At 49.1% G+C, this 24,304-nt stretch overlaps 8 protein-coding genes across 8 annotated transcripts; 5 read left to right on the forward strand and 3 right to left on the reverse strand.

Annotated features, from left to right (window-relative positions):
* Window positions 1-775: 775 nt before the first annotated feature.
* N7519_001460 (uncharacterized protein) lies at window positions 776-982 on the forward strand (the record flags this gene model as incomplete). The annotated part of the gene is made up of 1 exon (XM_057288238.1): window positions 776-982. The coding sequence occupies one exon, from the start codon at window positions 776-778 to the stop codon at window positions 980-982; it is 207 nt and encodes a 68-aa protein (XP_057154321.1).
* Window positions 983-1,717: 735 nt separating this feature from the next.
* Window positions 1,718-3,831, forward strand: N7519_001461 (uncharacterized protein; the record flags this gene model as incomplete). The annotated part of the gene is made up of 3 exons (XM_057288239.1): window positions 1,718-3,354; window positions 3,412-3,587; window positions 3,653-3,831. The coding sequence occupies 3 exons, from the start codon at window positions 1,718-1,720 to the stop codon at window positions 3,829-3,831; spliced, it is 1,992 nt and encodes a 663-aa protein (XP_057154322.1).
* A 443-nt stretch (window positions 3,832-4,274) lies between these two features.
* On the reverse strand, window positions 4,275-8,989 carry N7519_001462 (Galactose oxidase/kelch beta-propeller; the record flags this gene model as incomplete). The annotated part of the gene is made up of 8 exons (XM_057288240.1): window positions 4,275-4,861; window positions 4,991-5,594; window positions 5,653-7,084; window positions 7,138-7,957; window positions 8,005-8,106; window positions 8,162-8,203; window positions 8,261-8,374; window positions 8,428-8,989. The coding sequence occupies 8 exons, from the start codon at window positions 8,987-8,989 to the stop codon at window positions 4,275-4,277; spliced, it is 4,263 nt and encodes a 1,420-aa protein (XP_057154323.1).
* A 637-nt stretch (window positions 8,990-9,626) lies between these two features.
* Window positions 9,627-11,851, reverse strand: N7519_001463 (CAZyme family AA5; the record flags this gene model as incomplete). Its single annotated transcript, XM_057288241.1, has 2 exons — window positions 9,627-9,676; window positions 9,736-11,851. 2 exons carry the CDS (start codon window positions 11,849-11,851, stop codon window positions 9,627-9,629), a joined length of 2,166 nt encoding a protein of 721 aa, XP_057154324.1.
* Window positions 11,852-13,673: 1,822 nt separating this feature from the next.
* On the forward strand, window positions 13,674-15,680 carry N7519_001464 (Dyp-type peroxidase; the record flags this gene model as incomplete). The annotated part of the gene is made up of 8 exons (XM_057288242.1): window positions 13,674-13,720; window positions 13,787-14,021; window positions 14,086-14,480; window positions 14,539-14,631; window positions 14,685-14,795; window positions 14,848-14,945; window positions 15,007-15,312; window positions 15,385-15,680. 8 exons carry the CDS (start codon window positions 13,674-13,676, stop codon window positions 15,678-15,680), a joined length of 1,581 nt encoding a protein of 526 aa, XP_057154325.1.
* Window positions 15,681-16,656: 976 nt separating this feature from the next.
* On the forward strand, window positions 16,657-18,834 carry N7519_001465 (uncharacterized protein; the record flags this gene model as incomplete). Its single annotated transcript, XM_057288243.1, has 6 exons — window positions 16,657-16,766; window positions 16,842-16,876; window positions 16,946-17,015; window positions 17,069-17,236; window positions 17,296-17,623; window positions 17,716-18,834. 6 exons carry the CDS (start codon window positions 16,657-16,659, stop codon window positions 18,832-18,834), a joined length of 1,830 nt encoding a protein of 609 aa, XP_057154326.1.
* Window positions 18,835-19,311: 477 nt separating this feature from the next.
* N7519_001466 (uncharacterized protein) lies at window positions 19,312-21,360 on the reverse strand (the record flags this gene model as incomplete). The annotated part of the gene is made up of 1 exon (XM_057288244.1): window positions 19,312-21,360. The coding sequence occupies one exon, from the start codon at window positions 21,358-21,360 to the stop codon at window positions 19,312-19,314; it is 2,049 nt and encodes a 682-aa protein (XP_057154327.1).
* A 341-nt stretch (window positions 21,361-21,701) lies between these two features.
* N7519_001467 (misato family protein) lies at window positions 21,702-23,414 on the forward strand (the record flags this gene model as incomplete). The annotated part of the gene is given in 6 exon segments (XM_057288245.1): window positions 21,702-21,773; window positions 21,823-22,025; window positions 22,076-22,296; window positions 22,308-22,513; window positions 22,583-23,103; window positions 23,177-23,414. The coding sequence occupies 6 exon segments, from the start codon at window positions 21,702-21,704 to the stop codon at window positions 23,412-23,414; spliced, it is 1,461 nt and encodes a 486-aa protein (XP_057154328.1).
* Between the last annotated feature and the right edge of the window lie 890 nt (window positions 23,415-24,304).

Consider the following 24,304-nt stretch of genomic DNA (forward strand, 5'->3'; position numbering starts at 1 on the left):
AATAAGCGAGTAGATTGAGGCAAAATTAAAGAACCGGTGACAGCTTGAAACGCTTGCATCTCGTGTCCGTCTTTTAGCATTGCTTTCGCGTGTTTACGTGTCTTAGGCGTCAATATATGCTTTAGATGTCTTAACATCCGTAGTATAATCACAGATATTATATAACCTTAGTGATACGGATGTGTTCTCAGGCTGCTAGTCCACACGACTATAAGTATTTATCAGGGAAATGTCCACGAGTTATTTATTAGATTAGTTATAGCCACATATATACATACCTAGGTATTATCTTTGATTTGTTTGCTTCTGGATTTTTCCTACTATATAAACTTCTTCGTCCTTTCTTTATTTTCTTCCCTCTCTCTCTATACATATATCTCTTCCGTATGCCTATAACGGAAGCGTCAGCCTTCAAATGCTTGTTACATTTCTCTCGGATTTCCCTTATCTCTCTCATTTCTCTCATTTTGACGAGAGTGACGACGGGGTCTCTATACCTACATTAAGTATCGCTGCCAAAACTGGAACGACAAAGCTCAGACCGCATACATCCGCATTTAGATGCAGATTCCGCACTTTGAGACTGAAATTGATAACCCGGACATTTGTGTCCGTCAGGCAAAACCGAAGTGGATCCCCTAAGAGCTAATAGCATACAAGGAACTGACGAAAAGAACTCCGACGTCACGCCTCGCCTCCTAGGATGGAGCAGAGAACAACAGGATGGGTCGGGGGCTGACATCTTCCTTTGTTTTTTTTTTAGCTCAGTCGCACGATGCCTGATCAGCAGCTCATCTCCAGTGGAGGTGGACGGCACCATGTCCGCTCTCAGCTCTCTGTGTCGATCTCGCAGTTCCTGTTCTGCCTCACCTGCGTGCAGCTTAACATCACCGAGTGGATGAGAGCCGGAGGGAAGGCTTGTCCCCGGCTGATTTCTAGTATCCTTAGCCTGGGAGGAAGTCCCCGGTACACAGCTGGGTGACCAGCTAGGATCAGAAGCGTTCTGGAAGCTCGACCAAGCCGATCGTAGGAGGATCCGCGACTCAAAGTGACACTTTCGTAAGTCAATACCCCGCCACCTGCCTTTACTCTACCTAGCATATATACATACTAAATGTGGATCGCCCTTAGCAAGATTGAGCGTTTGGGGTATCAGCCTCTTTTTGCTGGCGGCCGCAACCTGGTTTGGGATTCCACATCCAACACTCTGTATGACTCCTTTGGTAGTATTCCCACGCAAGCCTATGTCCACTAACATGAATCGTAGCTTCATGGTTGGGTTCCGAGGATGGGCTTCAAACCCATGCCCTGGTCTGAACTTGAGTTTCTTGGTTTGGTTTGGTCAAGATACCTGAAAAGCTCAACTGGTCAACATGGGACAGTGATACTTCTAGCTGGGTGTTTTAGACACTCCGTCTGCCACGGCAGTGTATAGCCGCCAGTGCGCCGTATCGTATTTCGCAGAAGATTTCATAAAGCTAGTATATGTGTTATTGACTATAGAATTCTAGGTGACGGTAAAACTGCCGCCTCGGGAAGTGATCGGCTCTCGGAGCCCTGTTTAGGTGGATCATAGGGTGAGTTAGTCACTGCGCCGCCCTGAGTGAGTGACCCTGAGCAGCTCACTGAGTAACCTGGTCGCTCCCCCCAAAGCTCAGACTGATCGGCCCAGTCAATCTCATCCTGTCTCTCCGTTCTCTCAAATGCTCCCCCAAATATGGCGAGGTTCCCTTTTAACTTGAAATGCTCCGCTGTGATTCTGATGGTGTCCTCACTTCTGGTCGCGGTCGCCTTTGCTGTTGGGCATGACACCTTTTATCAGAGTTTGAATGGGAAACCTGTGCTAAACGCCCAGCCGCTCGCGTTGATAAATTCATCTTTGAATGTATCCAGCCAGCAGGTTTATCTGTCTGTCGGTACATTATTTGCCTTCCTAGTGAAGAGTTTCCTGGGAGTGTCGGTCTCCACGGTCTTTGATCAGTTTGTTTGGAAGTCTATTCAAAATAGAAGAACTCGAATCGGTATCATCGACGATCTACTCTCGCTTCTTAAGAATGGCTTTACAGTTCTCAATCTACAATTATGGAAGCGTTTCCCGATCAGCATGGCTCTTGCTTTAATTTGTTGGCTTCTTCCTGTGGTGTCGGTCATATCGCCCGCTACCTTAAGCGTGCGTTTGGCTCCCTTCAATGAGTATGCGTTGAAACGAATCCCTCGTGTCGATTTTACGAGCGCGAATTTTGCCAGTTTCATTTCTGTCAGCAACCCATTCTCAGAGCCAAGTAGGCAGAACAAGTGGCTTAGCGCGTATAGAGGTCCTACGACAGAAATTCAAAGGGTTGCCAATAGTGTCGCGGCACAAGGTACAATCCTGCCAATAGAGCCCCCAGCTATCAACTCGTCGTGGTTAATGGAGTTTTATGGTCCTGCTATTATCTGTGACAAAGTGGACCAGACTCTTGCCGCTTATATCACTCAAAATGTCGCTCAAGCTACCAACCAATCTCAGGCGCATTGGACAGCAAATCCAAGCGGGCCCGAGTACTCTTTGACTAGGTACGGATATCTTTCTTGGACACGAGAGTCAGATAATCTGACGGATTGCACTCCTTTCGTTCAAAATGGGGGTGATAAGTTCACCCAACGGTTGTACGAGCTTGGTCCTATTCCTAGGGATCCGAAGGATGGCGGTAGAATATTTTCAACTCAGAAAAAGCCTCTCAGTGAAGGATCACCTCTATCTCTGTTTGTCGCTGTCTTTCCGCATGCTACGGAAAACCCCGAACATGATGAAGTCCTGGAGAACGTGGCCGGAGCTGTACAAGATCCAATTATTTTACGCTGTATGCTCCACAATTCGTCGTATCAGGCCAATCTTACCTACGTCAATGGTGGCCAGACAATTCAGGTGACAGACAAGGCAGTTCTCAACGGAATTGGCTACCTTCACGGTGCTGCCAACTTCGACGAACCTGAAGTGTCCACAAATAATTTGATCGTGCACAATTCTCGGGTCATGGAGTCTCTGTCCTATCAGTCTATAATGAACGCATTTGTTAATCTTTTGATTGGTTCGATTAGTACCAATATGACCCATCTCGCGTACCCTAAAAACGGTGTTGAAGTGAACGCTGTGAATTCGATTAACCTGACCTCCAACGTCTTATCAACAACATTGATGGAAACAGAAGAGATGAGTATCTTTTCATCAGCAGCATCTGATCCCAATCCCTTCATGGATTATTGGAAGGGGAGATCTGTCAATTCTTCAAAAGATTATCCTCGGTTATCAGACGCCCTTGAAGTACTTTTCGAGAACATCACGTTTTCGCTCATGAGCTCCGAAATGTTCCAGTATGTACTATCAGTCTGCATGCTAAACCTCCTCAGAGCACTAAACATGCATAATAGACCCAACTACACAGTGGAGGCAGTGCCAGACACGAATGTGACAATCCACTCTTACCGCAACATCACCTACACCCGATCGGTTCTCTGGGCCGCCTACGGCACTGCACTCGGCATCACTGCGCTCTGTGTCACTGCAGGCATCATTCTGTACCTCTCAACCGACGGCTCTTATAGCAGTAAATTTTCGACGATATTCAGGTCACCCGGGGCGCCATGGTGTCTACTGACCTCAGCATGAAAGACTACAGTGGCCTTGACCCGCTTCCAGACCACATTGCGAACGCGGAAATAACAACCGGCTATAACCAACGCTATCTGGCGACAACCTCTTCTACAACTCCTCTAGGTCATCCTCACCGAGGACCGGCGGCCTCTAGTCAACTATTCGAGACCACTCCGGATAAAGGTGTTCATAAGTGATATGTATATGAGTAATTACAATTGCTTGTCACTGCAGCCTCGTTCGCGTGTTTAAATGCGCGTTCTAAGATATGCTACTACTGTATCATCGTGTTCCTAGATTGCTGGCTCTCCTGTCTGTGCCGCTCTTCCACATATAGCTCTTCGTGAAAATTGGGCATCCTCATGAGACTGTACTCAACAAGACAATTCGACGCTGTTATTATGACTCCTCAATATATAGTGCTTCTTTTTTGGTGAGTTTCCTCCCAGCAATGTGGGCCGAGATAGTATAAGGAAGAAAATATCTATATAACTAGACATCTAAAAAGACACCTATAAGACCAGAAAAAGACATATTCGTGAGGCACTGGGAGCAGATCAAGCTTGATGTACTACTAGATTGATTAACTACCGAGGCAACTATCTTTCCTAAACAAGTTAACTGACAAAGGTGAAGATGCTCACTCCTCGTTCAAACGTGTATTGTCGATGATAATCCTTGCCTCCTGCAGGTTCAATTCACCTGAGTTCCCATGCTCGACCAACACTAGTAGGGCCCAGTAGTCCTCTAGCTGTACTGCTATGTTCACCATATCCTGTGAGAGTTCAATATCTATCGCGTGGTCAAAGAAAATCTTCAAGAGCCGTCCCCTGCCTGCTTTTAAGACATCGATTACAAGTTCATCGGTCACTTCAATGTCAAACTCGCTCTCAAGGATGTATTCCAGAACAATACCAGATATCCAATCGTTCTGACTGTCTTTTGCTGTCATCACTGCCTCCAGAAGATCCTGGCACGTTTTGGAATCTTTCACCCGCGAAAAGAGATACTCAACATGCGCAGACCTCCAAAGGACGGGGTCGGCAGCATTCAGAAATATCCCAGGACACACTTTGATGTGTGGTGCAAAATTCCAAAGCAGCTTGAGCATGTCAATGCTACAGCCGAGATTTCCTGATGCCGCAATCAGAATCTCTTCGGTAACAACAGCGTTCTCTAGTTTCAAAAGGTGCTTCATGACATCTAAGCTCCCCTTGGCCGCGGCGGCTAACAGAACAGATGGCGTGGCGTCAGTTATTGAACATCGATCCAATACCAAGGTCAGTATAGACTGACTGCCGGACTAGGCTGCAGTTTTCACATTCGCCTCGCAGAGATGAAACTGTCCAAAATAACTCTCGAGCATCTGTAGTGTTTCATAACCCGAATACCGATTACCGAGGGCTGCATCAACAACCGTCGAGGATGGTTTCTCAATCATTGCAGTGCGCTGCAATAAAAGCTTCGTCATTTCGTCTCCGAATTGACAATTTTGAGCAGCTCCAAGAAGCATCTGGCTTGAAATCCTCGTTGAGCCGTGTCGGTCGAGAAGTTTCGATATGGTTTTGTCATAGTCCAACTTCTTTAATGCATTCACGATCACCGCATCGGTAATCTGCATCTCACGGTTGTCTTCAAGCATGACATCCAGTGTAATGTTCCCTTTGATGGAATTTTCCGTGAAAGCGATTAAGACCTCTTCTGGAACATTCAGACCAGGTTTCATTTCCAGGAGCGTTTGAAGGGTTTCCGGATTTCCCCATGTATTCTGAGCACATTGCAGCATCATCTGGACCCACAACTCATTGTCTAATGGTCGGTTCATCAACGATACAAGGAGCTTGACCATTCGAGGCCCGTCATAAATATTTCGGGCTCCGCCAACTATGACTTCGGACGTAATTACGCCCCCAGCCTTGAGCAAGAGCCCGAAAGCAGCAGCTCTTTCCCCTTGTTGCAGCTTCCACCATAACGTTTTCTGTTACCGGGCAACCGTGATCAAGAAGAATCTGAATCACCTCAGAGTCTCCGTTATTGGCAATAGCATGCAACATTACTCTCTCGGTCCATTTGATCTGGCCACCACGTTCCAACATAAGCTCTATCTTTGGTCGCATCCCTTCTACAAAAGCCGCACAATGGCAGGCCCACGCGATAGTGTCACATGTAACAATCGATCCACCATTCTTGTCAAGGATTTCTCTCAGGCGTTCAATGGGCATATTGTCTATAGCATTCTTGAGTATCGTAGAAGTGACTACGACGTCGGGGGCTCGGCTGAGAAGTGTTTCAACCGTCCTGTATGAACTGCATCGTTCAATGAGCTCCGTCGTAATGTGAAGATTTGTGTTATGATCAAGCAACAGCTCGATTATTTCCGTATCTTCCCCCGCTTCCACAATGGTCGACCCGGTAATCAGGTCAGGCTCGGTGAGACTCAAGAACCATTGAAGCGGCTTAACGTGACCATTCTGGACTAGAGTACTCAAAATGCGCTTTTGCAATAATGGGACCTTTGGTCCTGCCATCAAATGCTCCAAGATATGATACTGGGCGTGCATCGTGGCTGCCAGGATACACGCTTCTTTGACGTCATCATCGAGCTCATGATACTGATCGATGCGAAGAATTTCGCCGAAGCCGAAGACACACGAAAGTAAAAATGCTAGGTCTCGAGGTCGATGGTAATTCCGTAGCAGCCCAAGAAGGTGGGATCCGTGTAAGGATTCCATTTTGCGCCGCTGACGAGAACGTACCCAACACTTTAGTGGACAGTTCGGATCCGACTCATCAAAGAGAAAATAGCGCAGGAGGTGAAAGAGGTGCAGTTCCTCGTTTGATCGATTTGCTTCGCCAGCATGCACACAGTGTACATACCAATTTCGCAAGGAGTAGTCATGTATGCCTTTCTTGTAAGAGTCGATCTCTGCCAAAGTTACGGTACCTTCATCGCTGAGGCCTAGTCTGCCGAGGAATTGTTCTGCGCTGGGCGATCCGGAAGCTCCAAGCGATTTTAATAAACACACCTCCACGGTGAAGGTGTTGCTAACTTCGGCGGAGTACTCAGGCTTATTTTCTAAAAACTCTCGCACCGACAGACGGGCGAAACGGAAGGTGCGATCCCCTTCTTGGTTTGTTTGAGAGATCACGAAATTGCTGAGAAGATCCAAGATGAAGTCTTCATCGATCTCGTGTATATCGATGTCCACAAAGCTCGTGATAGCTTGGGAGAAATCTTCCCAGCCCAAAACCCGCCTCGTGCATAACATCCATCTCAACGTGTTTTGGAACAAAGCACGGTCTGTTTCTTCGGTTTCTTCAAGTGCCTTCGTGTGGAGGTCCTCGTATAGCTCGCTGAGTGGGCGCGGGATCTTCGACATAGCAAATCGAATGTCCTTCTCCGTACGAATCCACCGAAGACTCTGCAGCTGTAACTGGGCCCAACGGAACCTGAATCTCGTAAGCTTTGGCGTAACTGAAGACCCGGAAATATCCCAACTCACATCCCATTGGCCTTGGAAATAGTGTCTTCCTTGATCAACGCCTTCAAATTCTCTTTTGTTGCTTTGATTCGGATAGAGGCAAGTAGCTGGTTCTTTGCAACAAGCCTGTCCGTTTCAAAATTCACAAATTTCTCGATATCGGCCCCATTCTCTACCCACGTCACCTGAACCCCGGAATGCGCCTGGATAGATAACCTCAAGTCACTCTCTTCGCGCGAAGTGACAAAGACCTTGACAAGACTCGGGGAGTTGTCGATAATATACTCCAGTGCCTCGATGAGGTCAGCTCGATCCTCCCTACCGCACGCGTCCAGAGCGTCTATCACAAAAGTGGTGCGGGAATAGGATTCTGTCAGTCCAATAATTAAATCGCGGCATTCCCGTAGAGTAGGAGCTCTCGTGGAACCATCTGCCAGGTGTACTTTCTTGTAAAGAGAAAATGTCGGGGGAGCAAGGGGTTGGTTTGAAGAGTGGCTGGAAAGTTGACGCGCAATACATCCGAGAATACTCTGTGCGTTTGCACGTTGGGGCTCCGCAGTGTTGCGAGAACAATAAAAATAGGCGTGGGCAAAGTTTGCAATCTGGCGGGAGACATTTATGCCATCATCAACGACCATCGATGCCAAGCAGCTTTTGCCCGCACCCTGAGAACCATGAAGCCAGAGCAGCGAGTTTGTGCTTTCGCCTTTCCATTCAGTGAAACTTGCATGTTCCAGAACCCATCTGCATGTGCCATCCAAGACCCGAAGTTTGATCGTGGTGTGGTGGTCAAGATACGGCTGAGTAGATAACCAGTCTAACATCTGTCGTCGCTGTAGACCTGAATATTTGTTAGATCGCTGCGATCGGTTAAATAGGTAGACCTACTATCAAGATGATCTTCAACTCTGTTCAAGTGGAAGAACACCTGTGAGATTGGCTGTTCCATCCGACTGAGCGTATATCGCAGTGAATTGAAGGTCGCTGTCTCTACGGCATCATCAGTGGTGGGCATCTTGGCTCGTGATTTGAGTTGTCACCTTACCTAGCGACAAGGTTGCAAGATGAGAGGCAATGTCGTTGTTTACTGTCATGATTTAGCGACCAATCATATATCCCGTACAAAAAGGAGTGTAATACTTACTCTCACCTTGAACCAAGCTCGCGCACCGGTCTACCCATCTCTCGCCCGCTTCCATTTTGTCCAAGAGACCCTGGAAATCATCATGGCCAAGAAGCCCACTTTTAAACAGTCGCACTAGAAGTTGTGAGCTTTTCGAGTTACAGTCGAACTCGGAAATATGAGCTCACCTCCTGTTCGCTGTTCAAAATAGCGCTTGGCTTCGACAAGATATTTGAGGATCAAGCTATACACGCTCACAACTGCCTGCTCAAGTTGTTCTGCAGCAGCGGAGCGTTTTTGAATGTAAATCTGTTCGATGATCCTATACCTCGCCGTCATTTTGGCGATTCTTTCCGCACCCTGCACAACGAAATCGAATTTGCTGAAATCGTTGATAGCAATCTGCAACAAAAACCGAGCTCCAGCCCACGGTAAGGCAGCGTGGCCAGGGTCATACTGCACAACTTGGTCGCCCACTGATTTGAATAGCTCAATCCAGTGCACGACTTTGTTCAAGAGGTCACGAAGTATAATCTTCTTCCCTTTTCCCGGGATGGTGATTTTCCATCTCTTGTGGATGCATGTGTCGTATGCTTCCCGGGTTGTTCGCTCAAGACTCTCCAATATGTCAAGCTCATTTTCCCCAGATTTCTTGATATCGTTGTCGCTGTCGAAGGAAAGCAGGTTCTGGTCATCGTTGTCCAGTTTGGCTTTCGCAACCATCCAAAGCGACTGGCTCCCGACGCACATGATTTATTTGCATCAATGCGCGTTTTATTCAGAGCCGGTAATAGACGTAGGCAAATCTCCGGAGGTCGGAAGAATCTCCCGTTGGCATAAAAAAGAAAAGGGACTAGCGTCCACGGGTTCCTGGAGGGGTTCCTTGGTTGACCCCGCGCTTAGGTGAGCTAAGGGTTTGTCGATCCATGGATGGGTCCACTATGTAGTTTCCAAGGTTAGGTAGAGCAATTCGAAACCAACTACCATGGGGCCAGAAATCCTCCGTCGATGTGCAGACAAATTCCCTTTATGTATGACCAACACTCGGATGCAAGCTCCCTAGCCCAGTACGAGTTATCGGCTGGGAGTATAATCGCGGTTCTCTAGTTGATAAATCCGAATTCTTTTGCAGTTGGTGATGACTATCTAATTAGAGGCAACGACACACAGGAAGAATACCAGAAAACATACCTGGTAGACTACTTATGTCCTAATATCTTTCCTCTATCCTTAAGGCTACAGGAAAACCACATTCAAAGTATGGCCAGTGTTTTGAACAATTCTTTCAGATTAGACTCTTTATATCTATGCGAAAGTGTCAAGCACTGCAAGAGATCTAAAGCGATGCTATGTCAACTTCCGAACTCTCCAAGATTGCCATCTTGCTTCAAAACCACTTTCGTTTCAGCAACTCGATCCTCATGAATGACTCGACATCTGTAAAATTAATGTTGGTTACCAAGATTTCTGAAAGATCAGGACTGGTTCATGCTTACTGTTCTGTGCCTCCAACAGGCCTAGCGGATCCTGTGCAGGTTGGATGGTCCTCTTTTTGTCCAAGCCAATCATCATAATCTTCGCGATGCTAGGCACGCCTGCCTCGTCCATAACGAACAGCATCCAGTATCCAGGAATGAGAATACCCGAATCTTTTGGCAGGGTAGTTTTGTAGATATTTTTGGCGAATGATATAACTCTGAGATCAAGTGGAATGCGGCGTTGATCAGTGTTGACAGTGTGAGTGTTGGTTCCCAGACGTATCAGGGAAGCTGACTCAATTTCGTCGGAGGTTTGGAATCTCAGGGTGCTGCCCACCATGGCATAATCTTCCAGCCCAGAGAGGATCTCAGGACGAGGTCGAGGCTCACCAGATTCAGTAAGTAGGTAGGGAGGGGTGAAGACCTGGCCATCATAGTGGTTGGCTGTGCAATTTCCACAAAGTCCACCACCTGCGTTCAACACCCGGCCATCGGGAAGGAGGATTGACACAGTATGGTATACTCTCACAACATTGTTCTGCTGTAACTCTGTGAAAGTGTTGCTTACAGGGTCGTATATTTCCGGAACAAATTGGACGGTTTCCTCATTGAATGCAACACCGTACTGCTGGCCGCCGAAGATGGCGACTTTCCCATCGGGGAGAACGACCGTAGTGTGGAACACACGCTCACGGTGCATAGTGCCTCCTCCGGCCGGTTCAACCTTCGGTTCCTCTCCAGGTTCACCGATCGTGATAATGTGGGCGGCGTTAGTGGCCCAAGATTTATCATAGTTAGGAGAGCCACCGAGCGTGAGGATCTTTCCCTTCACGGCATCGAACATGATTGCGTTACCGGACATGGAATCCTGATCTTCCAGACGACGTCCTGCGGGCTCAACGCTTCCATTGACATGGGCGGAGTACCAGTTCATATTTTTGCTAGGCCCGGCTTGGAAGATACTCAGGTTCTTCCATCCGAAGAGCCAGCCATGGTTGTCCGCTCTCCAAGCACCTTCCCTATCCCTAGTCAACATTGGTTGGACCTTTGCTCCAGGAAGCATAGTCCAGTTTCGGGTAGCGGGGTCGTAAACTTCGCCGTCTTTATCATAGTTCGAACCTCCAGCCCACGAACCTCCAATGACGAAGACACGTCCGTCGGAGAGAGTTGTAGATGCCTGGTAGCCACGACGGAGCTTCATTTCACTTGCGCGGATCCACTTATCAGTGACAGAATCAAAGAGACTAGTCTCCGAGGCATCATTACCGCCAGTCACAACCATCATGCCAGTGCCGTCATAAGAAATGCCGGGGCAGAACATGTCGTGATGGGTTTCGCTGACAGTGCGGTTGGTGACCTTTTCGGTCAGTGGGTCCCATCGGGTCATAACGGTCTTTCCACCCGGTGTCGAGTGGAATTGGTCATCGGCCCACGACGACCAAAGAGCAAGCGTGCCAGATCCCTCCTGAGCAGCGGAGACAGGGACAATAGGGAAATCGAGAGTTGGGCCCCAGACACCGAGAGCAGGGTTACGACGAATGGTGTACAGAGTTCCATATATGTTGAGTTCGGAGATACCGACCCAGGGATTTTCTTGGTCGGCGTCGATCGTGATTTTCAAGTATCGAGTAGAGGAGGGTTCAAACGCAGACATTCGCTGTCTGTTTGTATTGGGCCACATTCCATATGCAACAGGGGATTCAGGCCAGCTGTCAGGCTCTTGGCTGACCCAGATTTTATGATGGGTAATGAGGCCTTTGGTATCCGTATCAATTGGAGGAAGGATAACAACACTGCTCACTTGGTACCATGCCCCAAGATCAATAGTGATCTCATGTCCTTTGTCGGACGGGTCGCTGCGCCAGGTGGTAGAGTTTTTGCCATCGATCGCCTTCCTGCATGGGTGGCCACTAGCGGAGCTGCTGCATGTGATGATCCAGTCTTCACGGGTGATTCGATGGCTGCGGTAGGGAGGAGATTCGTCTTTGAAATCTGGCTCCCAGGAGGGATGACTGTCGGATTTGCCAAAGCCAGAAACACGCTCTCCTCTCATAGCTTCCTCCATATATTTGCCCATGGCATTGACTCCCCCAATGGAAGCCCCCAAGAGAAACCCGGCCCATTGAAGCTTCATATTGGGCGAAGTTTATCGGAGCGCGAATGGAATGTGAAGGAGGATAAGAAAGAGAAACTCACTTCACCTGTACGAAAGGAAACTCTGGACGTGATTAAGGGTACATATAAGTGCAGCACTCGGCATACTCCGCCTCGGGCGGATCGCCACTGCCATTCAGGATCCAAGTTATGTCCAGCACGGAGTAAATCGGCAATAGCTCATGCCAATATGACGTATGACAGTTTAGCCAGATCCCTTGATGGGCAAGTGGAGCTGCTTTGCACCAGTCAAGTGTGTGGCTCGGCATTGTTGAAGATAAACATGAGAGATCGGCGTCAGTGATTGCCTGGGCCCACCTTGCGTAGTACGAATGAGTGGACACTTCTTTTTTTTTGGTCGGTGAAGAAAAGTCCCCAAAAATCAGACCCGATCGGCGATGCTCGGTGACAGGTCAAAGATCGGCGGCTCCTGTAGAAGACATGACATGCAAGCCCACTCCGAGCTGGATAGGTAGTCCAGCTGTGTGGGGTTACTCCTAGCTTGCATAAATTGGCAGTTGCTGATTTGTTGCTGCAAAATGACTGCATGCCGATCATGGGTGAAACAGAAACCCTCGTCAATGCGATGGCGCATGTTCCCGGATAGATAGTTCGTGCTAGCAGAAATTGGGTGGAGCCCGGCCCGATTCCGCTTTATCCATGGGTCCATAAGGCGCTAATCTTGAGCCAATCTACAACTTACTCCGTACTCTCTTAATTGTATTATCACGTAGGTGGAAGTCGACTTCCACGTTCACCTGAGTTTTTATTTATTGTATAATCAGTGCAGTTTTGCCCTATACACTAACCTTCTGCGGATGTGAATTACATATGTCCCTCGCATAGATCATGTAGATACTCTGCAATATGGACCCATAATTTGTCAAGTGGAAAGTGGCAAGCTGAAAGCTGTCTGCCCCACATCCCTAAACTTGGTAATTTTCCTGGGAATATTTCAGCCTGCTGGCTCAGCAAGCCCTGCATATGTATGATGTTACATTCATACCTGAACAATTGATCGTCATGACTTATTACATCCCCTCGTATTGGCTAGAATGTTGAGTTTGACACCCCATCATTCAGACGCATCTGGGTAGGTCGCAGCCAAAGCCTGGAGAAATGTGCGATGTACGGAGTAACGTCGATCTGCATCTTACGTTGCCAAATAATATGGATATCTGGAGGTCCCCACTACTGTAGCCAGTGTGGATGTACTACGGAGTACTCAGTACTCCGTAGGGAACCGTGGCCTTCGTGTTATTCTAAAATGGGTCATCTCATTTGCTTGAAAGTGGCCCACCCGTCAAATGTGGCTTGCAAGTGCGCTATGTCGATCTCTGGTATGGGAACAAACACGACCTATGATCATCTCTGTATTAGGAATTTCCTCTTTTCGTATCAGGTGGGGCAATAAGTTTACAAACTCAAGACAATCAATGCGTAATATGGAGTACGGCCTTCGCCTTTTGCTCGAGATATGCCCGTGTAGCTGAATGTGGCTGTGATCGATTATTGCTATTGGAGCTCACTCGATACTAATGTCGGTCTCGAGTGTGCCCCATATCTGCTCCGTAATGGGCGATCTTATCCTGTAGCTGAATGCTATGCTCGGTTCAATCACAGACCTGCCCTGCCCCCTTCTCCCTTGGTTGTTTTGTTCAAAATGGAATTGTTGCTGGGTGGGAAGATGGAATGGCTCTTTTTCATATAATTACCCCATCCCCTCAGGTCAACCATTGTGTTTCGATAGTAGCCTTCATTGACATTGGATCGTACACTCTTGAAGAGTCCAACTTTCCATCATGAGTCTTACTTCAGCCATCAAGGCAAATATTCAGGGAGATGTTTGGTAAGTCTTCCATGCTGCCCGGTGCGTATATATCGGTATGGTCTTACAAGTACTTATCTTTTTCAGGCCCGGTCTGCCCAAAAGATTTCAAACCTTTCTCTTCTTTCGTGTAAAAAACCAGGTTCATTTCAAGAACCGACTGAAGACATTTATTCCCAAGATCACCACCGGTCAAGATGCCTGTGAGATGGGCGAGACCATCAAGAAGGCAAAGAAGGAAGCCGAACTGGCAAGGAGATCAGCTAAGCTCCAAGGTCTACCTGGAATCAACATTGCCTTTACCTCGACCGGACTTGAAGCAGTAAGTTGTCATCTCCACAGTTCTCATTACCATTGAACACTTACTGATGAGCGACTACTCATAGCTTGGAGCATTTGTGAACGTCAACGATCAGTTTTTCGTCCAAAAAGACAGAAAGCTATCTACAGTCTTTCAGGACCAACAAATCCGGGGTGGACTGTTCGAAAAGGGCATGTATGCGGACCTTGTGGGCGAGGGGTGGGACAACCCCCAGGAGCTTCGAAAGGAGTACAAGCCCGACGAGCATAATCAGAGACTTATTGATGGGGTGATTATGGTGACTGCAAGCGTGAAACGTGATTTGGATACCAAGATCAGCGAGGTGAAGCAACATTTCCTGGCAGAGGAGGGAACACCTCCTAACGCAGAGACATATGCCCTCAGCAAGGACCCTTCTCTTGAGTTCAACCTGGTAAGACTCGGAAAGGTTCGCCCAGGTGATAAGAAAGGAAAAGAGCAGTAAGTACTTACCAAACGCCTGTGACTCTCTACGGGCCAAGCTTACCTTTATATTCAGCTTTGGATTCAAAGATGGAATCAGTCAGCCTATAATTGAGGGCTGGGATGAAAGACAACCCGTAGGGAAGGAACCTAAAGCCGTAAAGCCAGGGTAAATGTGCTTCCCGTCGTTACCTGATGGAACCTCAGACTGATACAATGCAGAATGATTGTTTGCGGGCACGAGGGCGACAGAATGAACCAACCATCATGGGCCAAAGATGGCAGTTTCCTTGTTTTCCGGGACCTCCAGCAACTCGTTCCTGAATTTGAAGAGTGAGTGCCCTCCGTTTCATTGTTTCCCACTTGATATCAACCAAGTCTATAGGTACATGCAGAAGAAGGCCAACGATTTCCCCTTCACTCAAGACCATCCCAAGCCAGCCGAAAAGCTTGCTGCATACTTGATGGGAAGATGGAAGAACGGTTCGTTGCAAATTCAAAATTCTGATGGATTGCACAACTTGCTGATTAAATCGATATCAAGGAACTCCTGTGGATGAGTCTCCTCACAATGACTCTGACGAAAACCTCTTTTCATCAAACAATTTCGATTACTCGCCCGTCACTGAGCACAAAAGGTGCCCCTTTGCGGCACACACCCGCAAAATGAGACCTCGAGCTGACTTGGAGCACGACCATGCTGTTATTATCCGTCGTGGTATTCCGTATGGCGAGGAAGTCACGGCCGAAGAGATGACAGATGGAAAGTCGTCCAAAGAAAATGAACGTGGGCTTCTGTTCGTCTGCTACCAGAGCGACATCCGAGATGGATTCAATTTCTTGACTACCCGTAAGCACTCGCAACTTGAACTCATGAATGACGTGTAACGAAGTACCCCTCGCTAACATCTGATTCTCCCAGGCTGGGCAAGCAACCACCACTTCCCCGACCGCAAGACTAGTTTCGTTGGGGGTGAAGGTCCGGGTATTGACGCGTTTGTGGGCCAGAGACTGGACCATCACCCAGAGCGCTCTATCGGTCTTCCTGATGGCAATGCTGTCACCAAAGCTCGCTTGCATCTGGAAAGCTGGGTTATTCAAAGGGGAGGCGACTACTTCTTCGTGCCTTCTATCTCAACATTGAAGAACGAGCTCACGGGTCCTGGCATCTTTGACCAGGAGGAATTGGCCCGTCTCCGTGAGGAGGAGGACGAATAAGTTCTACAGAGTTTTTGAATTCTTGATAGAGTCAAACTGGAAATCTTATAAACTACCGGAGAAAGTAAAAGGCATACTTGTTGTACGATGTAAAGTCTCCTTTCTTGGTGTGGTGGCTGACATTGCTTTATAAAGCACTAAGAAGTTCTGACAATCCAATATGACTGTTCAACGAAGCCAAAACGAAACGAAGCTACCAAATCCAATGAAGTATTATGTTGTTGAAGATGTGTAAATGCTATTTTCTCTAATCTTTACGTTCAAGTACTCTATCGGCTCCAACTGACATACAAGTCCTTTATCTTAATGGAAGATATGAAAGCTGAAAATATATCGAGGACCATTCTCAAATGAGCTCATGAGATGACGATGAGTGCTTGCCGCTTTCTTCCTACCGTCAAATATCTCACCGCACAAGCTGCCATTCAGCTACCAGGACGATACCTTTAGAGGCTTCGTGATAAGATTGTAGCAGCTCTGTCCCAAGAAAAGGTTCCTACGCTTTGGCTAGATGGACGGTTTATGCGGAGCCTGAGCATCATCAGAAGTTCACCAATTCCAGTAGAGCCCAGTCTACCTGTGTGTCCCAGCGTATTACGACTTATCTGCAAAGAAGCTGTCAGTGGGGAAGAGCTTTAAGATGGATGGCGGCATTGGTCCTATAGAGATCGTAGATGCGGGGCGATCGAAGTTGAGTTAGAGAATAAATCGACTTAAAATTTAGAATTCCACAACGAATTCAAAGACCGGTCCCTGGGCGACATTGAGACCACCGAGATATATTTCTATAAGGGAAAAACCATGAGGTGGGTGACAGTGAATGGTTGAATTGTCCGAAGTCGTGATAGATCCCGATGCGGTGCCTCAGGCACAACTCCGCATAGCCAAGGTCCCCTTTGTAAGGCTCGCCCCCTCAACTTACCGTGATTCCCCGACACTGCTTGTATGGCATCGCACCCCATGATTCCCCTCCATAATGGTATCCGAATCTACTAGGCCTCTAGGCATTGACGTCTCACATTCCACCATGGAGTCGCCGCCAGCCATTGCCGCCTTGTTCGTCATCAGCTTCGATATCAGGACCGGGTAATCCCTTCTCCTTCTCCTGGGCATCATAGCTCTTAAGCTTAGGAACCTGTCGCTGACCTTCTGCGACAATAGATATGTAGTCTCGTGGAAGCGAACTGCGCCGGGAGGTGAGCAATCCATTATCTAGCCGAGGCTACAATCACTCCGACGTGCAATACTGACTCCGAAGTGAATAGTTGAGGTTGAAGGGGTTGTGGAATACAAGTCACTGCCCTCCGGGTTACACAATGTGACTGAAGATCTGGTGTATGTTTGTCTTCAACGGCCTTGGGTCCGATCTTGCTGACGCGCTCCTTTAGGTACTTCGTCCATGAACAGTATGCCGGTATCAGCGCGTTCCTCAACCATCCAGCCACGGAGGCCGAACGCAATGCGAAGATGTTTGCGATCGGAGTTCTGGTGCCTCTCAGCACCGGAAGGCTTGGGAAGAGCTGGCGACACGCTCCAAGGCTCAAGGAACTGACGCTGTTCGTACCGCCAAGCACGCGCGATGACCGAGATCCCGACTGACACCGGTGCTCGATAGGAAATACGCCGAGAACATGTCGGATATGCAGCCGCTGTGTGATTATTGGGACACATATAAAATAGGAGGAACCGATTATTCAGCGCCTGAATCCCCCCTCGACTCGCCTCTTAGTCTTCGATTCCGGCCCGGCGAGCGGCCAGGTCACTCGAGCCGCAACCGCGCCTTCAGCGACGCAATGGTGCTGGAAACGTTCAAGCCGGCCTTAACGCCCTTCCACCCCGCTTCATCACTTCCAGCTTTCACGGAATGCTTCGGACCTTTGATCTTCCCCCTTTACAGGGCAGCTTTGCTGCGCAAGCGGATTCTGTTCATGGGCGAGGCTCCTGTACACACATCTTGCAACTTCGGTACGCTTCTATGGGCATTTTAATTGACCTACTGCTAATTCAGCTCCAGTATATGATCTATCTCTCTTAGCCTCGTTGCCAAACTCCCTCCTGCAGCTACTCCCCGCCGATCGCATACCACCACTACGCCCCCGCCCCCCTCTTCAACGTCGGCATTCATGATATTCCCTACCTCTCCTCCTTCGATCCATCGCGCAGCATCATAGACCCCGAAACAGACCCAAGCTGGATCGCCTGCTCCACCGACACCGTCTTAACCATGAAACCCGACCTCTTCGACCTCCTCGTCACCCTCCCCGCACCATATTCACAACAGACAGCCCAGCGAGCCTTCCCCAAAATCTCCCTAGTCCACAAGACAGGCGGCAAACCCAATCAAACCCAAGAGATCCAGCTAAAAGCAACCCAGCGCGACGCCCGCCGCTATTCAATGCTCCGCCGCGGACTCCACCAACTCTCCAACGACCGCCCCACATCCCCAGAACAAGACCCCTCAGACACAGACTCAACCTACTCCTCCAGCCCCGTCGTCGAGCCTATCTCCTGGACCCGTCTCGCCTACACATCCTTCATCTGGTGGGCCTCCGCCGGCGAGAACCGCGACGGCCTGTCAGAGGAAGAAGAAGAACAACAGATAGAACAAGACTCCCGCCTTCTGGCAAGCGTCGAGAGTCTCGCCCGTCAACCCTACAACTCAACCTCCCACTCCGACCAGCCCCGTCATCCCCTCCACGAAGATCAGCAACCGCCCGAAGTCGCGCTGGTCGCGTACTTCCGCCGCCTGACGTCGCAGATCTTCGTTACTTTGGCTGGCGCCATCGCGCGCTATGATAGCGACCTCGATGACGACGCCTATAATGATGCGCCGTATATCGATGAAGACGATGATACCGATGCTTCGCTGTCCATGTCTCGTCAGTCTATCCACGGCGATGAGGGGAGTTCGCCTTTGCTTCGGCAGCGGTCAAGTGCGAGCGGGTCTGCGAATCATGGGTCGAGAGCTGGTCAGCGGGATGGCGGTGCCCACGACACTGTCACGATCACCGTGGCTGATATGGCGGAGATGGGGCTTGATGTGTGGAGTGCGACGGACCGGGTGTTTGTTGAGGAGTTGGTTTCTCTGTGGTGGGGTCGTGCGGCGAAGGTTGATAGTGCGAGGATTAGATGCTGCGGGATCTCAGTCTTGTAGGGGCTGGTTCTCTCTAGGGCTGATTTATCTTTGAGATCTCGTTGGTGAAGATCTTCGTGAGATCTTGTTTCTTGTTAGGCATATATTATACATTGTAGGTCAATATACCATCTTTTTATATGGATTGGATAAAGATTGTGACCATGATCAAATAGAATTGACTCTCAGCAATCGAAATCTATGTACAGAAGAAGAAAAGACATAGGAAATGTATGAAGAGGGACAGACACTGAAGCCGAGATTGCATCAAGGGAAGGACAGGCAGTTGGGAAATTAAATCCATAGTATACTGAGGCTCATAATATCGGAGCTAAGAAATCCAAACACGAAACAGACAAAACATATTGCTTCCAATCGCCATGCAATGAAATAAAGACAAAATTATGCAGCGCCGGGGGGTATTAGAGGAAACGACAGCAGACCATGCAAAAGAAAGACATAAATATGCATCATGAGACGTACATCCCAGGGCATTCATTAACGTCGGAGCATCCGAACAGGGGCGCTCATATCCCGACGCTCACCAAGTTCATTCTCGGTCCTCGAATCAGCCCGAAGATTGGGGTTGGGAAGGCGTCGAGGTCCCCGAGCAGGGTTTGGGTTGGATCCTGCCGAGGCCCGAGCTGCGCGGCCAGGTTCGCTGGCACTGACTGATCGCTGCTTGCTATGGGTACGGCCTCGTCGCGCTCTGATCTGTGCGAGCGCTTGTTCGCGGTCGATGGGTGTATCGGGAACGCCAGGGTGCGAAGTGCGCTGAGACTGTGGCTCTTGTCGGGAAGGAGCTCTCTTTGGGGGATTGATGGGCTGGCGGTGTTCATGGGGTTCTCTCTCGAAACGTCTCGACGGTCTTGCTTCCACGGACAGCGGTGCACGCGAGTGTTCAGCAGCACCATCTGATGGAGTGGGACGAGCCATCCTGGTCAGGGCCGGTTCCCCTGAGGGGGTGGACGAGTCGACCTGTTGATCGGTTGATGCAGAGGCATCCATATGACGAGCGTGGACATCTGGCTGGGGTTCAGCGAGATCGGGTGTCTCGAAGAAATCCAATCGCGGAGGCCTGACGTTGTCCCGGAGAGGAGATGGGAATGTCGTGAATGTGCCAGTCTCTGGAGAAAATGTAACCAGGGGCTCGGCTGGCATCTCCATTTTGTGGGGGTCCGCAGGCTCAGCCTTCATAGCAGGCGCAATGTGTTGGTGGACAGGAACAGGTGGCGCGGCTAGAGGGGTACGACTTGGCTCGGGTTCTTCCTGGCGGTGTTGAGGAGATCTCACCTGGGGACCGGTAGCCTGGTGAACAGGAGATCGGTGGACGGGAGGTGGAGGAGGGGGAGGGCTGGCCTCGGGGGTGCTGGTAGGGTGAGGATGGGCTTGGTGCACACTAGCTTTCTGAATGCTGGCTTGCTCAGCACGAGCTTTCTCTTCCGCCTCAATGTGAGGCAGTTGGAATTTGTTATAGTAATCAGCGTCGTAGATGTAGCGACGACCTTGGCTCTCAGCAAGCCTGCAAGAGCAGCGTTCGAATTGGCACTCAATGTTTAGGAAATGCACCATTTCTTCGGCTGCCACTCTGCGACGACGCTCAAAGACTAGCTCGTCCTTAATCTCCTCCAACAGATCCTCGTCCTGCTCAACAGCGGTTTCGGATGCGGGTTGTTCACTCTCCGTCGTTGGTGCACAGTCCGACAAACGTGGGCGCTTGGGAGGAGTGGCTTCTGCGTGATCTTCTTCGCGTGCCGGAGCTGGGGATCGGGCAGATCCCGCAGCGGCTCGTTTCGGTCTGCGTGGGGTGGCCAAAAATGCGAGGTCACCTTCTGCTATTGACAGTCTCCCGAAGTCTTCTTTCCGAATCTCATGAGCGCGGACTTCGAGGGTGCTCGAGTGGTTATCCGCTTCAAGCGCGCGGAATTTCTCTTTCAAGACTTCAAGTTCTTCCGTAAGACCAGCCAGAGCGTAGGCGCGTTCGAATGCCTCCTGTTTGGCCTTGTCCTTCGCCTCTCGTTCTGCTCCCAGTTCCTCTTTCAGTGTTCTGATCTCTGATTTCGAGTGTTTCAATTCTTCTTGAAGTTTTACCAAGGTCGACCCAGCCCGAAACGCTTCTTTGCGGGCTTTTCGGATTTCCTTTTCGAAAATTGATCGTTCGTGGGCCTGGCGTTCTTTCGTTCCGTGTAACTCTTCCAGCAAGGACTCGAGGCGTTCGCTGATCCGGCGCTCTCGCGTCTCTGCTTCAGATAAATCTTCTTGTGCGGTGGCTAGGGCAGACTCGGCTTCCTCGCGGCCCAGGATAGCGCGTTGTAGAGCGGCATTGTTTCCTGCAGAGTTGGCAGGGCTGCCTCCTCGAGAGAGGCCGTTTAGAAATGCCACTTTGGCTTGGACTTCCGAGACGCCTCGGGTGCTCTTGCTGTGTAGTGTGAGGAGGTCGGAAGGTAGTGAAGGAGAGGCGGGTATGTTTTGTTGATTCATGCGTTCCGGCGAGACCGGATGCAGGGCTTTTGAGGGGCTCAGGATGGGACGTGTTGGAGACTCCATCGCAGATGCTTCGTAACAAGTGATGAATCCAGCCGATAAAGATCACAAGGTTAAAGAATCATCACAGGAATAAGGAGACTCACGAGGGAAAATCACCGTTGTGGAGTTGGTGTGGTGACGCACCCACAGAAACATGTTTATTGCCCTCTTTGGAAGGATCATGTGACCGTTGCCCTGGTGACTCTCTGCACCTTCCCCAATATGGTTAGGCACTCACGTGCGATAGTCCCCCACATCAGGCCTAGCGTCATGTTTTGTCTACGTCTGTGCGTCCTTGGACATTGTCGATATCAAAATTTACTGAGGGGCCCACACTGTGAGGGTCATTTACATCCGTCGATATGCATGAAATTGTTACACTTCAGCTTGGCCAGCGGGCTAACTATCTAGCAACACATTTTTGGAATCTGCAGGTACTGTCATCTACGGTCAGATATGAACTTCGTTCTGATATATAACCAGGAATCATACTTTACATATAACGAAGGAGAACAGTCTGAAGTTGATCATGATGTTCACTTTCGACCAGGTGTTGGAGCGGATGGCTCTGAGACTTACACTCCACGCACAGTAATCTATGATCTGAAGGGTGGATTTGGAACATTGCGCAGATACAATGCACTTTACGAGCTGAGTGAAGACTCCACGGCTGGTCAAGGATTATGGTATGTCACTAAAATTGGTAGACAGGTTCTTCCAAATTAACATATGGCAGGGATGGAGCAGAGATAGTCCAGAAACAAACTCCAATTCAACAAAGCGAATATCAGAAAAGCTTGGATTTGGGCACTCCAGCACCTCGCCTGACATCAGAGTCCGTACGCTACTGGTCAGACTACAACAGAGTGTATTATCATCCAAGGTCCATTGTCCAGCTAAATGAGTACGACTTAAACTCCCAGACCATGCCCTTTGAGGACTGGAATGTCGGGAAGAGTTATTCAAAGACCTCGACAAGGAGCATGACCTTCTAGACCGTGACCTGAGACCTCTCCTTGAAGAATGTGATCACTTCCGGGCGCTGCAATTGTTCTCCGGGTCAGATGATGCCTGGGGCGGATTTGCTGCCCAGTATATGGAAAGACTAAGAGATGAATTCGGAAAGAAAAGTATTTGGGTGTGGGCTATTGAGGACGGCACCAAAACACAGCGGGTAAGTGAGACAGCGATGCCATTTTGAAGACTCGCGAGCTCTGTTGGCTAAGTTTCGAACTTTGTATAGCATCACCAGTTCAAGAAGGATACGAACAAGGCCAGGTCGCTTTACGCGATTGCCCCACTGGCATCACTGTATTCTCCAATTATCGATGTGCCGCACAAGCTGCCCGGTTATCTCAACGTTGATCGCCAATCAGAATGGCAAAAAGCTGCCTTGCTAGCCTCAGCTATTGAGACGGTCACACTGCCCTCCCGATTGCGGCCATATCAGCATTTCGAGGCTTCTCTCGCTGGAGAAGATGGCACGCACACTATCTTCGAATTACAGTCTTCGATCAATAAAATCAAAATCAATGGCGGTCAAACCAAGGAAGCCTCCAATGAAGATGGGCCGACGAAAGCCGAAGTTGAATTTGACATTGACTTCGCCTATGACGGCGAGTATAACAAGGGCGCTCATATCTTCAACCAAGTGCAGGTAACTCGTGGAGACGAACCAGAAAGGGACAGTGAGTCCACCGAGGACACGGACATTGGGCACCTTCGCAAACTCAGAAGATACAACGCAGAATCAATGCTGCAAAGGTAGGTTTCCCATTTTGCACATTTACTCTCACTGTCTCAGCCAGGATACTCACATCCTATACCATTATTATAGTTTCCACACGCCACTCAGCATGCCCATCCTTGACAGTTTCCCGCATGATATGTTCCCCACCCCCGAGGTAGGTACTGGAGTAAACGTGTTTACCGCATTGACCGCCTCGACACGAACGGCTCAGAGGATCAAGGCTATCTCGGCGACTGCCGCTCGCCTGATGTCGGTCGATGAGCGCGAGGCCTTGGTAAACGGACTCGGGGGAGATTCGAGAGTACTACGAGACAGGGTGGAGTAGCGGCTCGGACGATGATGACGACTAAACACACTTCTTGTATGTACTCATGTTGATATCATCGCAATTAAAAATGGCAGGGTATATAGCCGGTTTGGGGTGATAATTGCCTCCCATTACGCAGGCCCAATATACGGAGTATACAATACCACCAGTGTATAATGATTCCGAGGAAAAGACATAGAATGATTCAGTGGCTTAAGGTCACATTGTATAGAGTATCACACCATCTGTACGGAGTAGTAGCTTTCATTGTTGTCTATTGGGGCGTGATGACTGGGATATGTGCGCCACCGAGGCATGGTTGGAATGGAATACGGCAATAGACACCGGAGTAGTCTCCTAAGCTCACTATCCACAATTAAGAAGGCTAGCGACTTCCTCATGGTTTTCCAAGACCCTGAGGTTTGGAGAGTTTAAGACATATCTCCTAATTCTGGATAGTACTTTGAAGTCATATCAGATACTTCCTTGGTAACAACCTTGGAATGTCCCCGCATTTTCCGAACCATGGATCCCTCGTTCCTCTAAACCTTGAAAACATTGGAAGAAGGCTGGCAATATTTCCAAGGTCTATGAAGGATTCTAGTTGTGCGACTACCGTGAAATAATACAAATGCATGTACAACATCTATGCAGTGCATATCGTACGGTACCAGGGGCAGATATGTACATAGGGTCGTTCTCAAAGTCCAACAGCTCGTTTACCCCGCCATTATTCTCCTTTTTGGTCAAAGCAAGATCTAGGGCGTCATCAGTCCAACTAAAAATTCTAATAGTCTGATCTGGACTGGGCAAATATTGAAATAAAAGAATTCTTATTAATGGGGAGGCCGTGGAAGAACAGGCAGTCTACAAATTCGGGCTATCTCCACGGGTATTGTGTACGTCGA

This window comes from Penicillium mononematosum, assembly GCF_028829835.1.
Source record: "Penicillium mononematosum strain IBT 11891 chromosome Unknown utg000001l:1.0-4488741.0:1.0-4491989.0, whole genome shotgun sequence".
Lineage (NCBI taxonomy): Eukaryota > Fungi > Ascomycota > Eurotiomycetes > Eurotiales > Aspergillaceae > Penicillium > Penicillium mononematosum.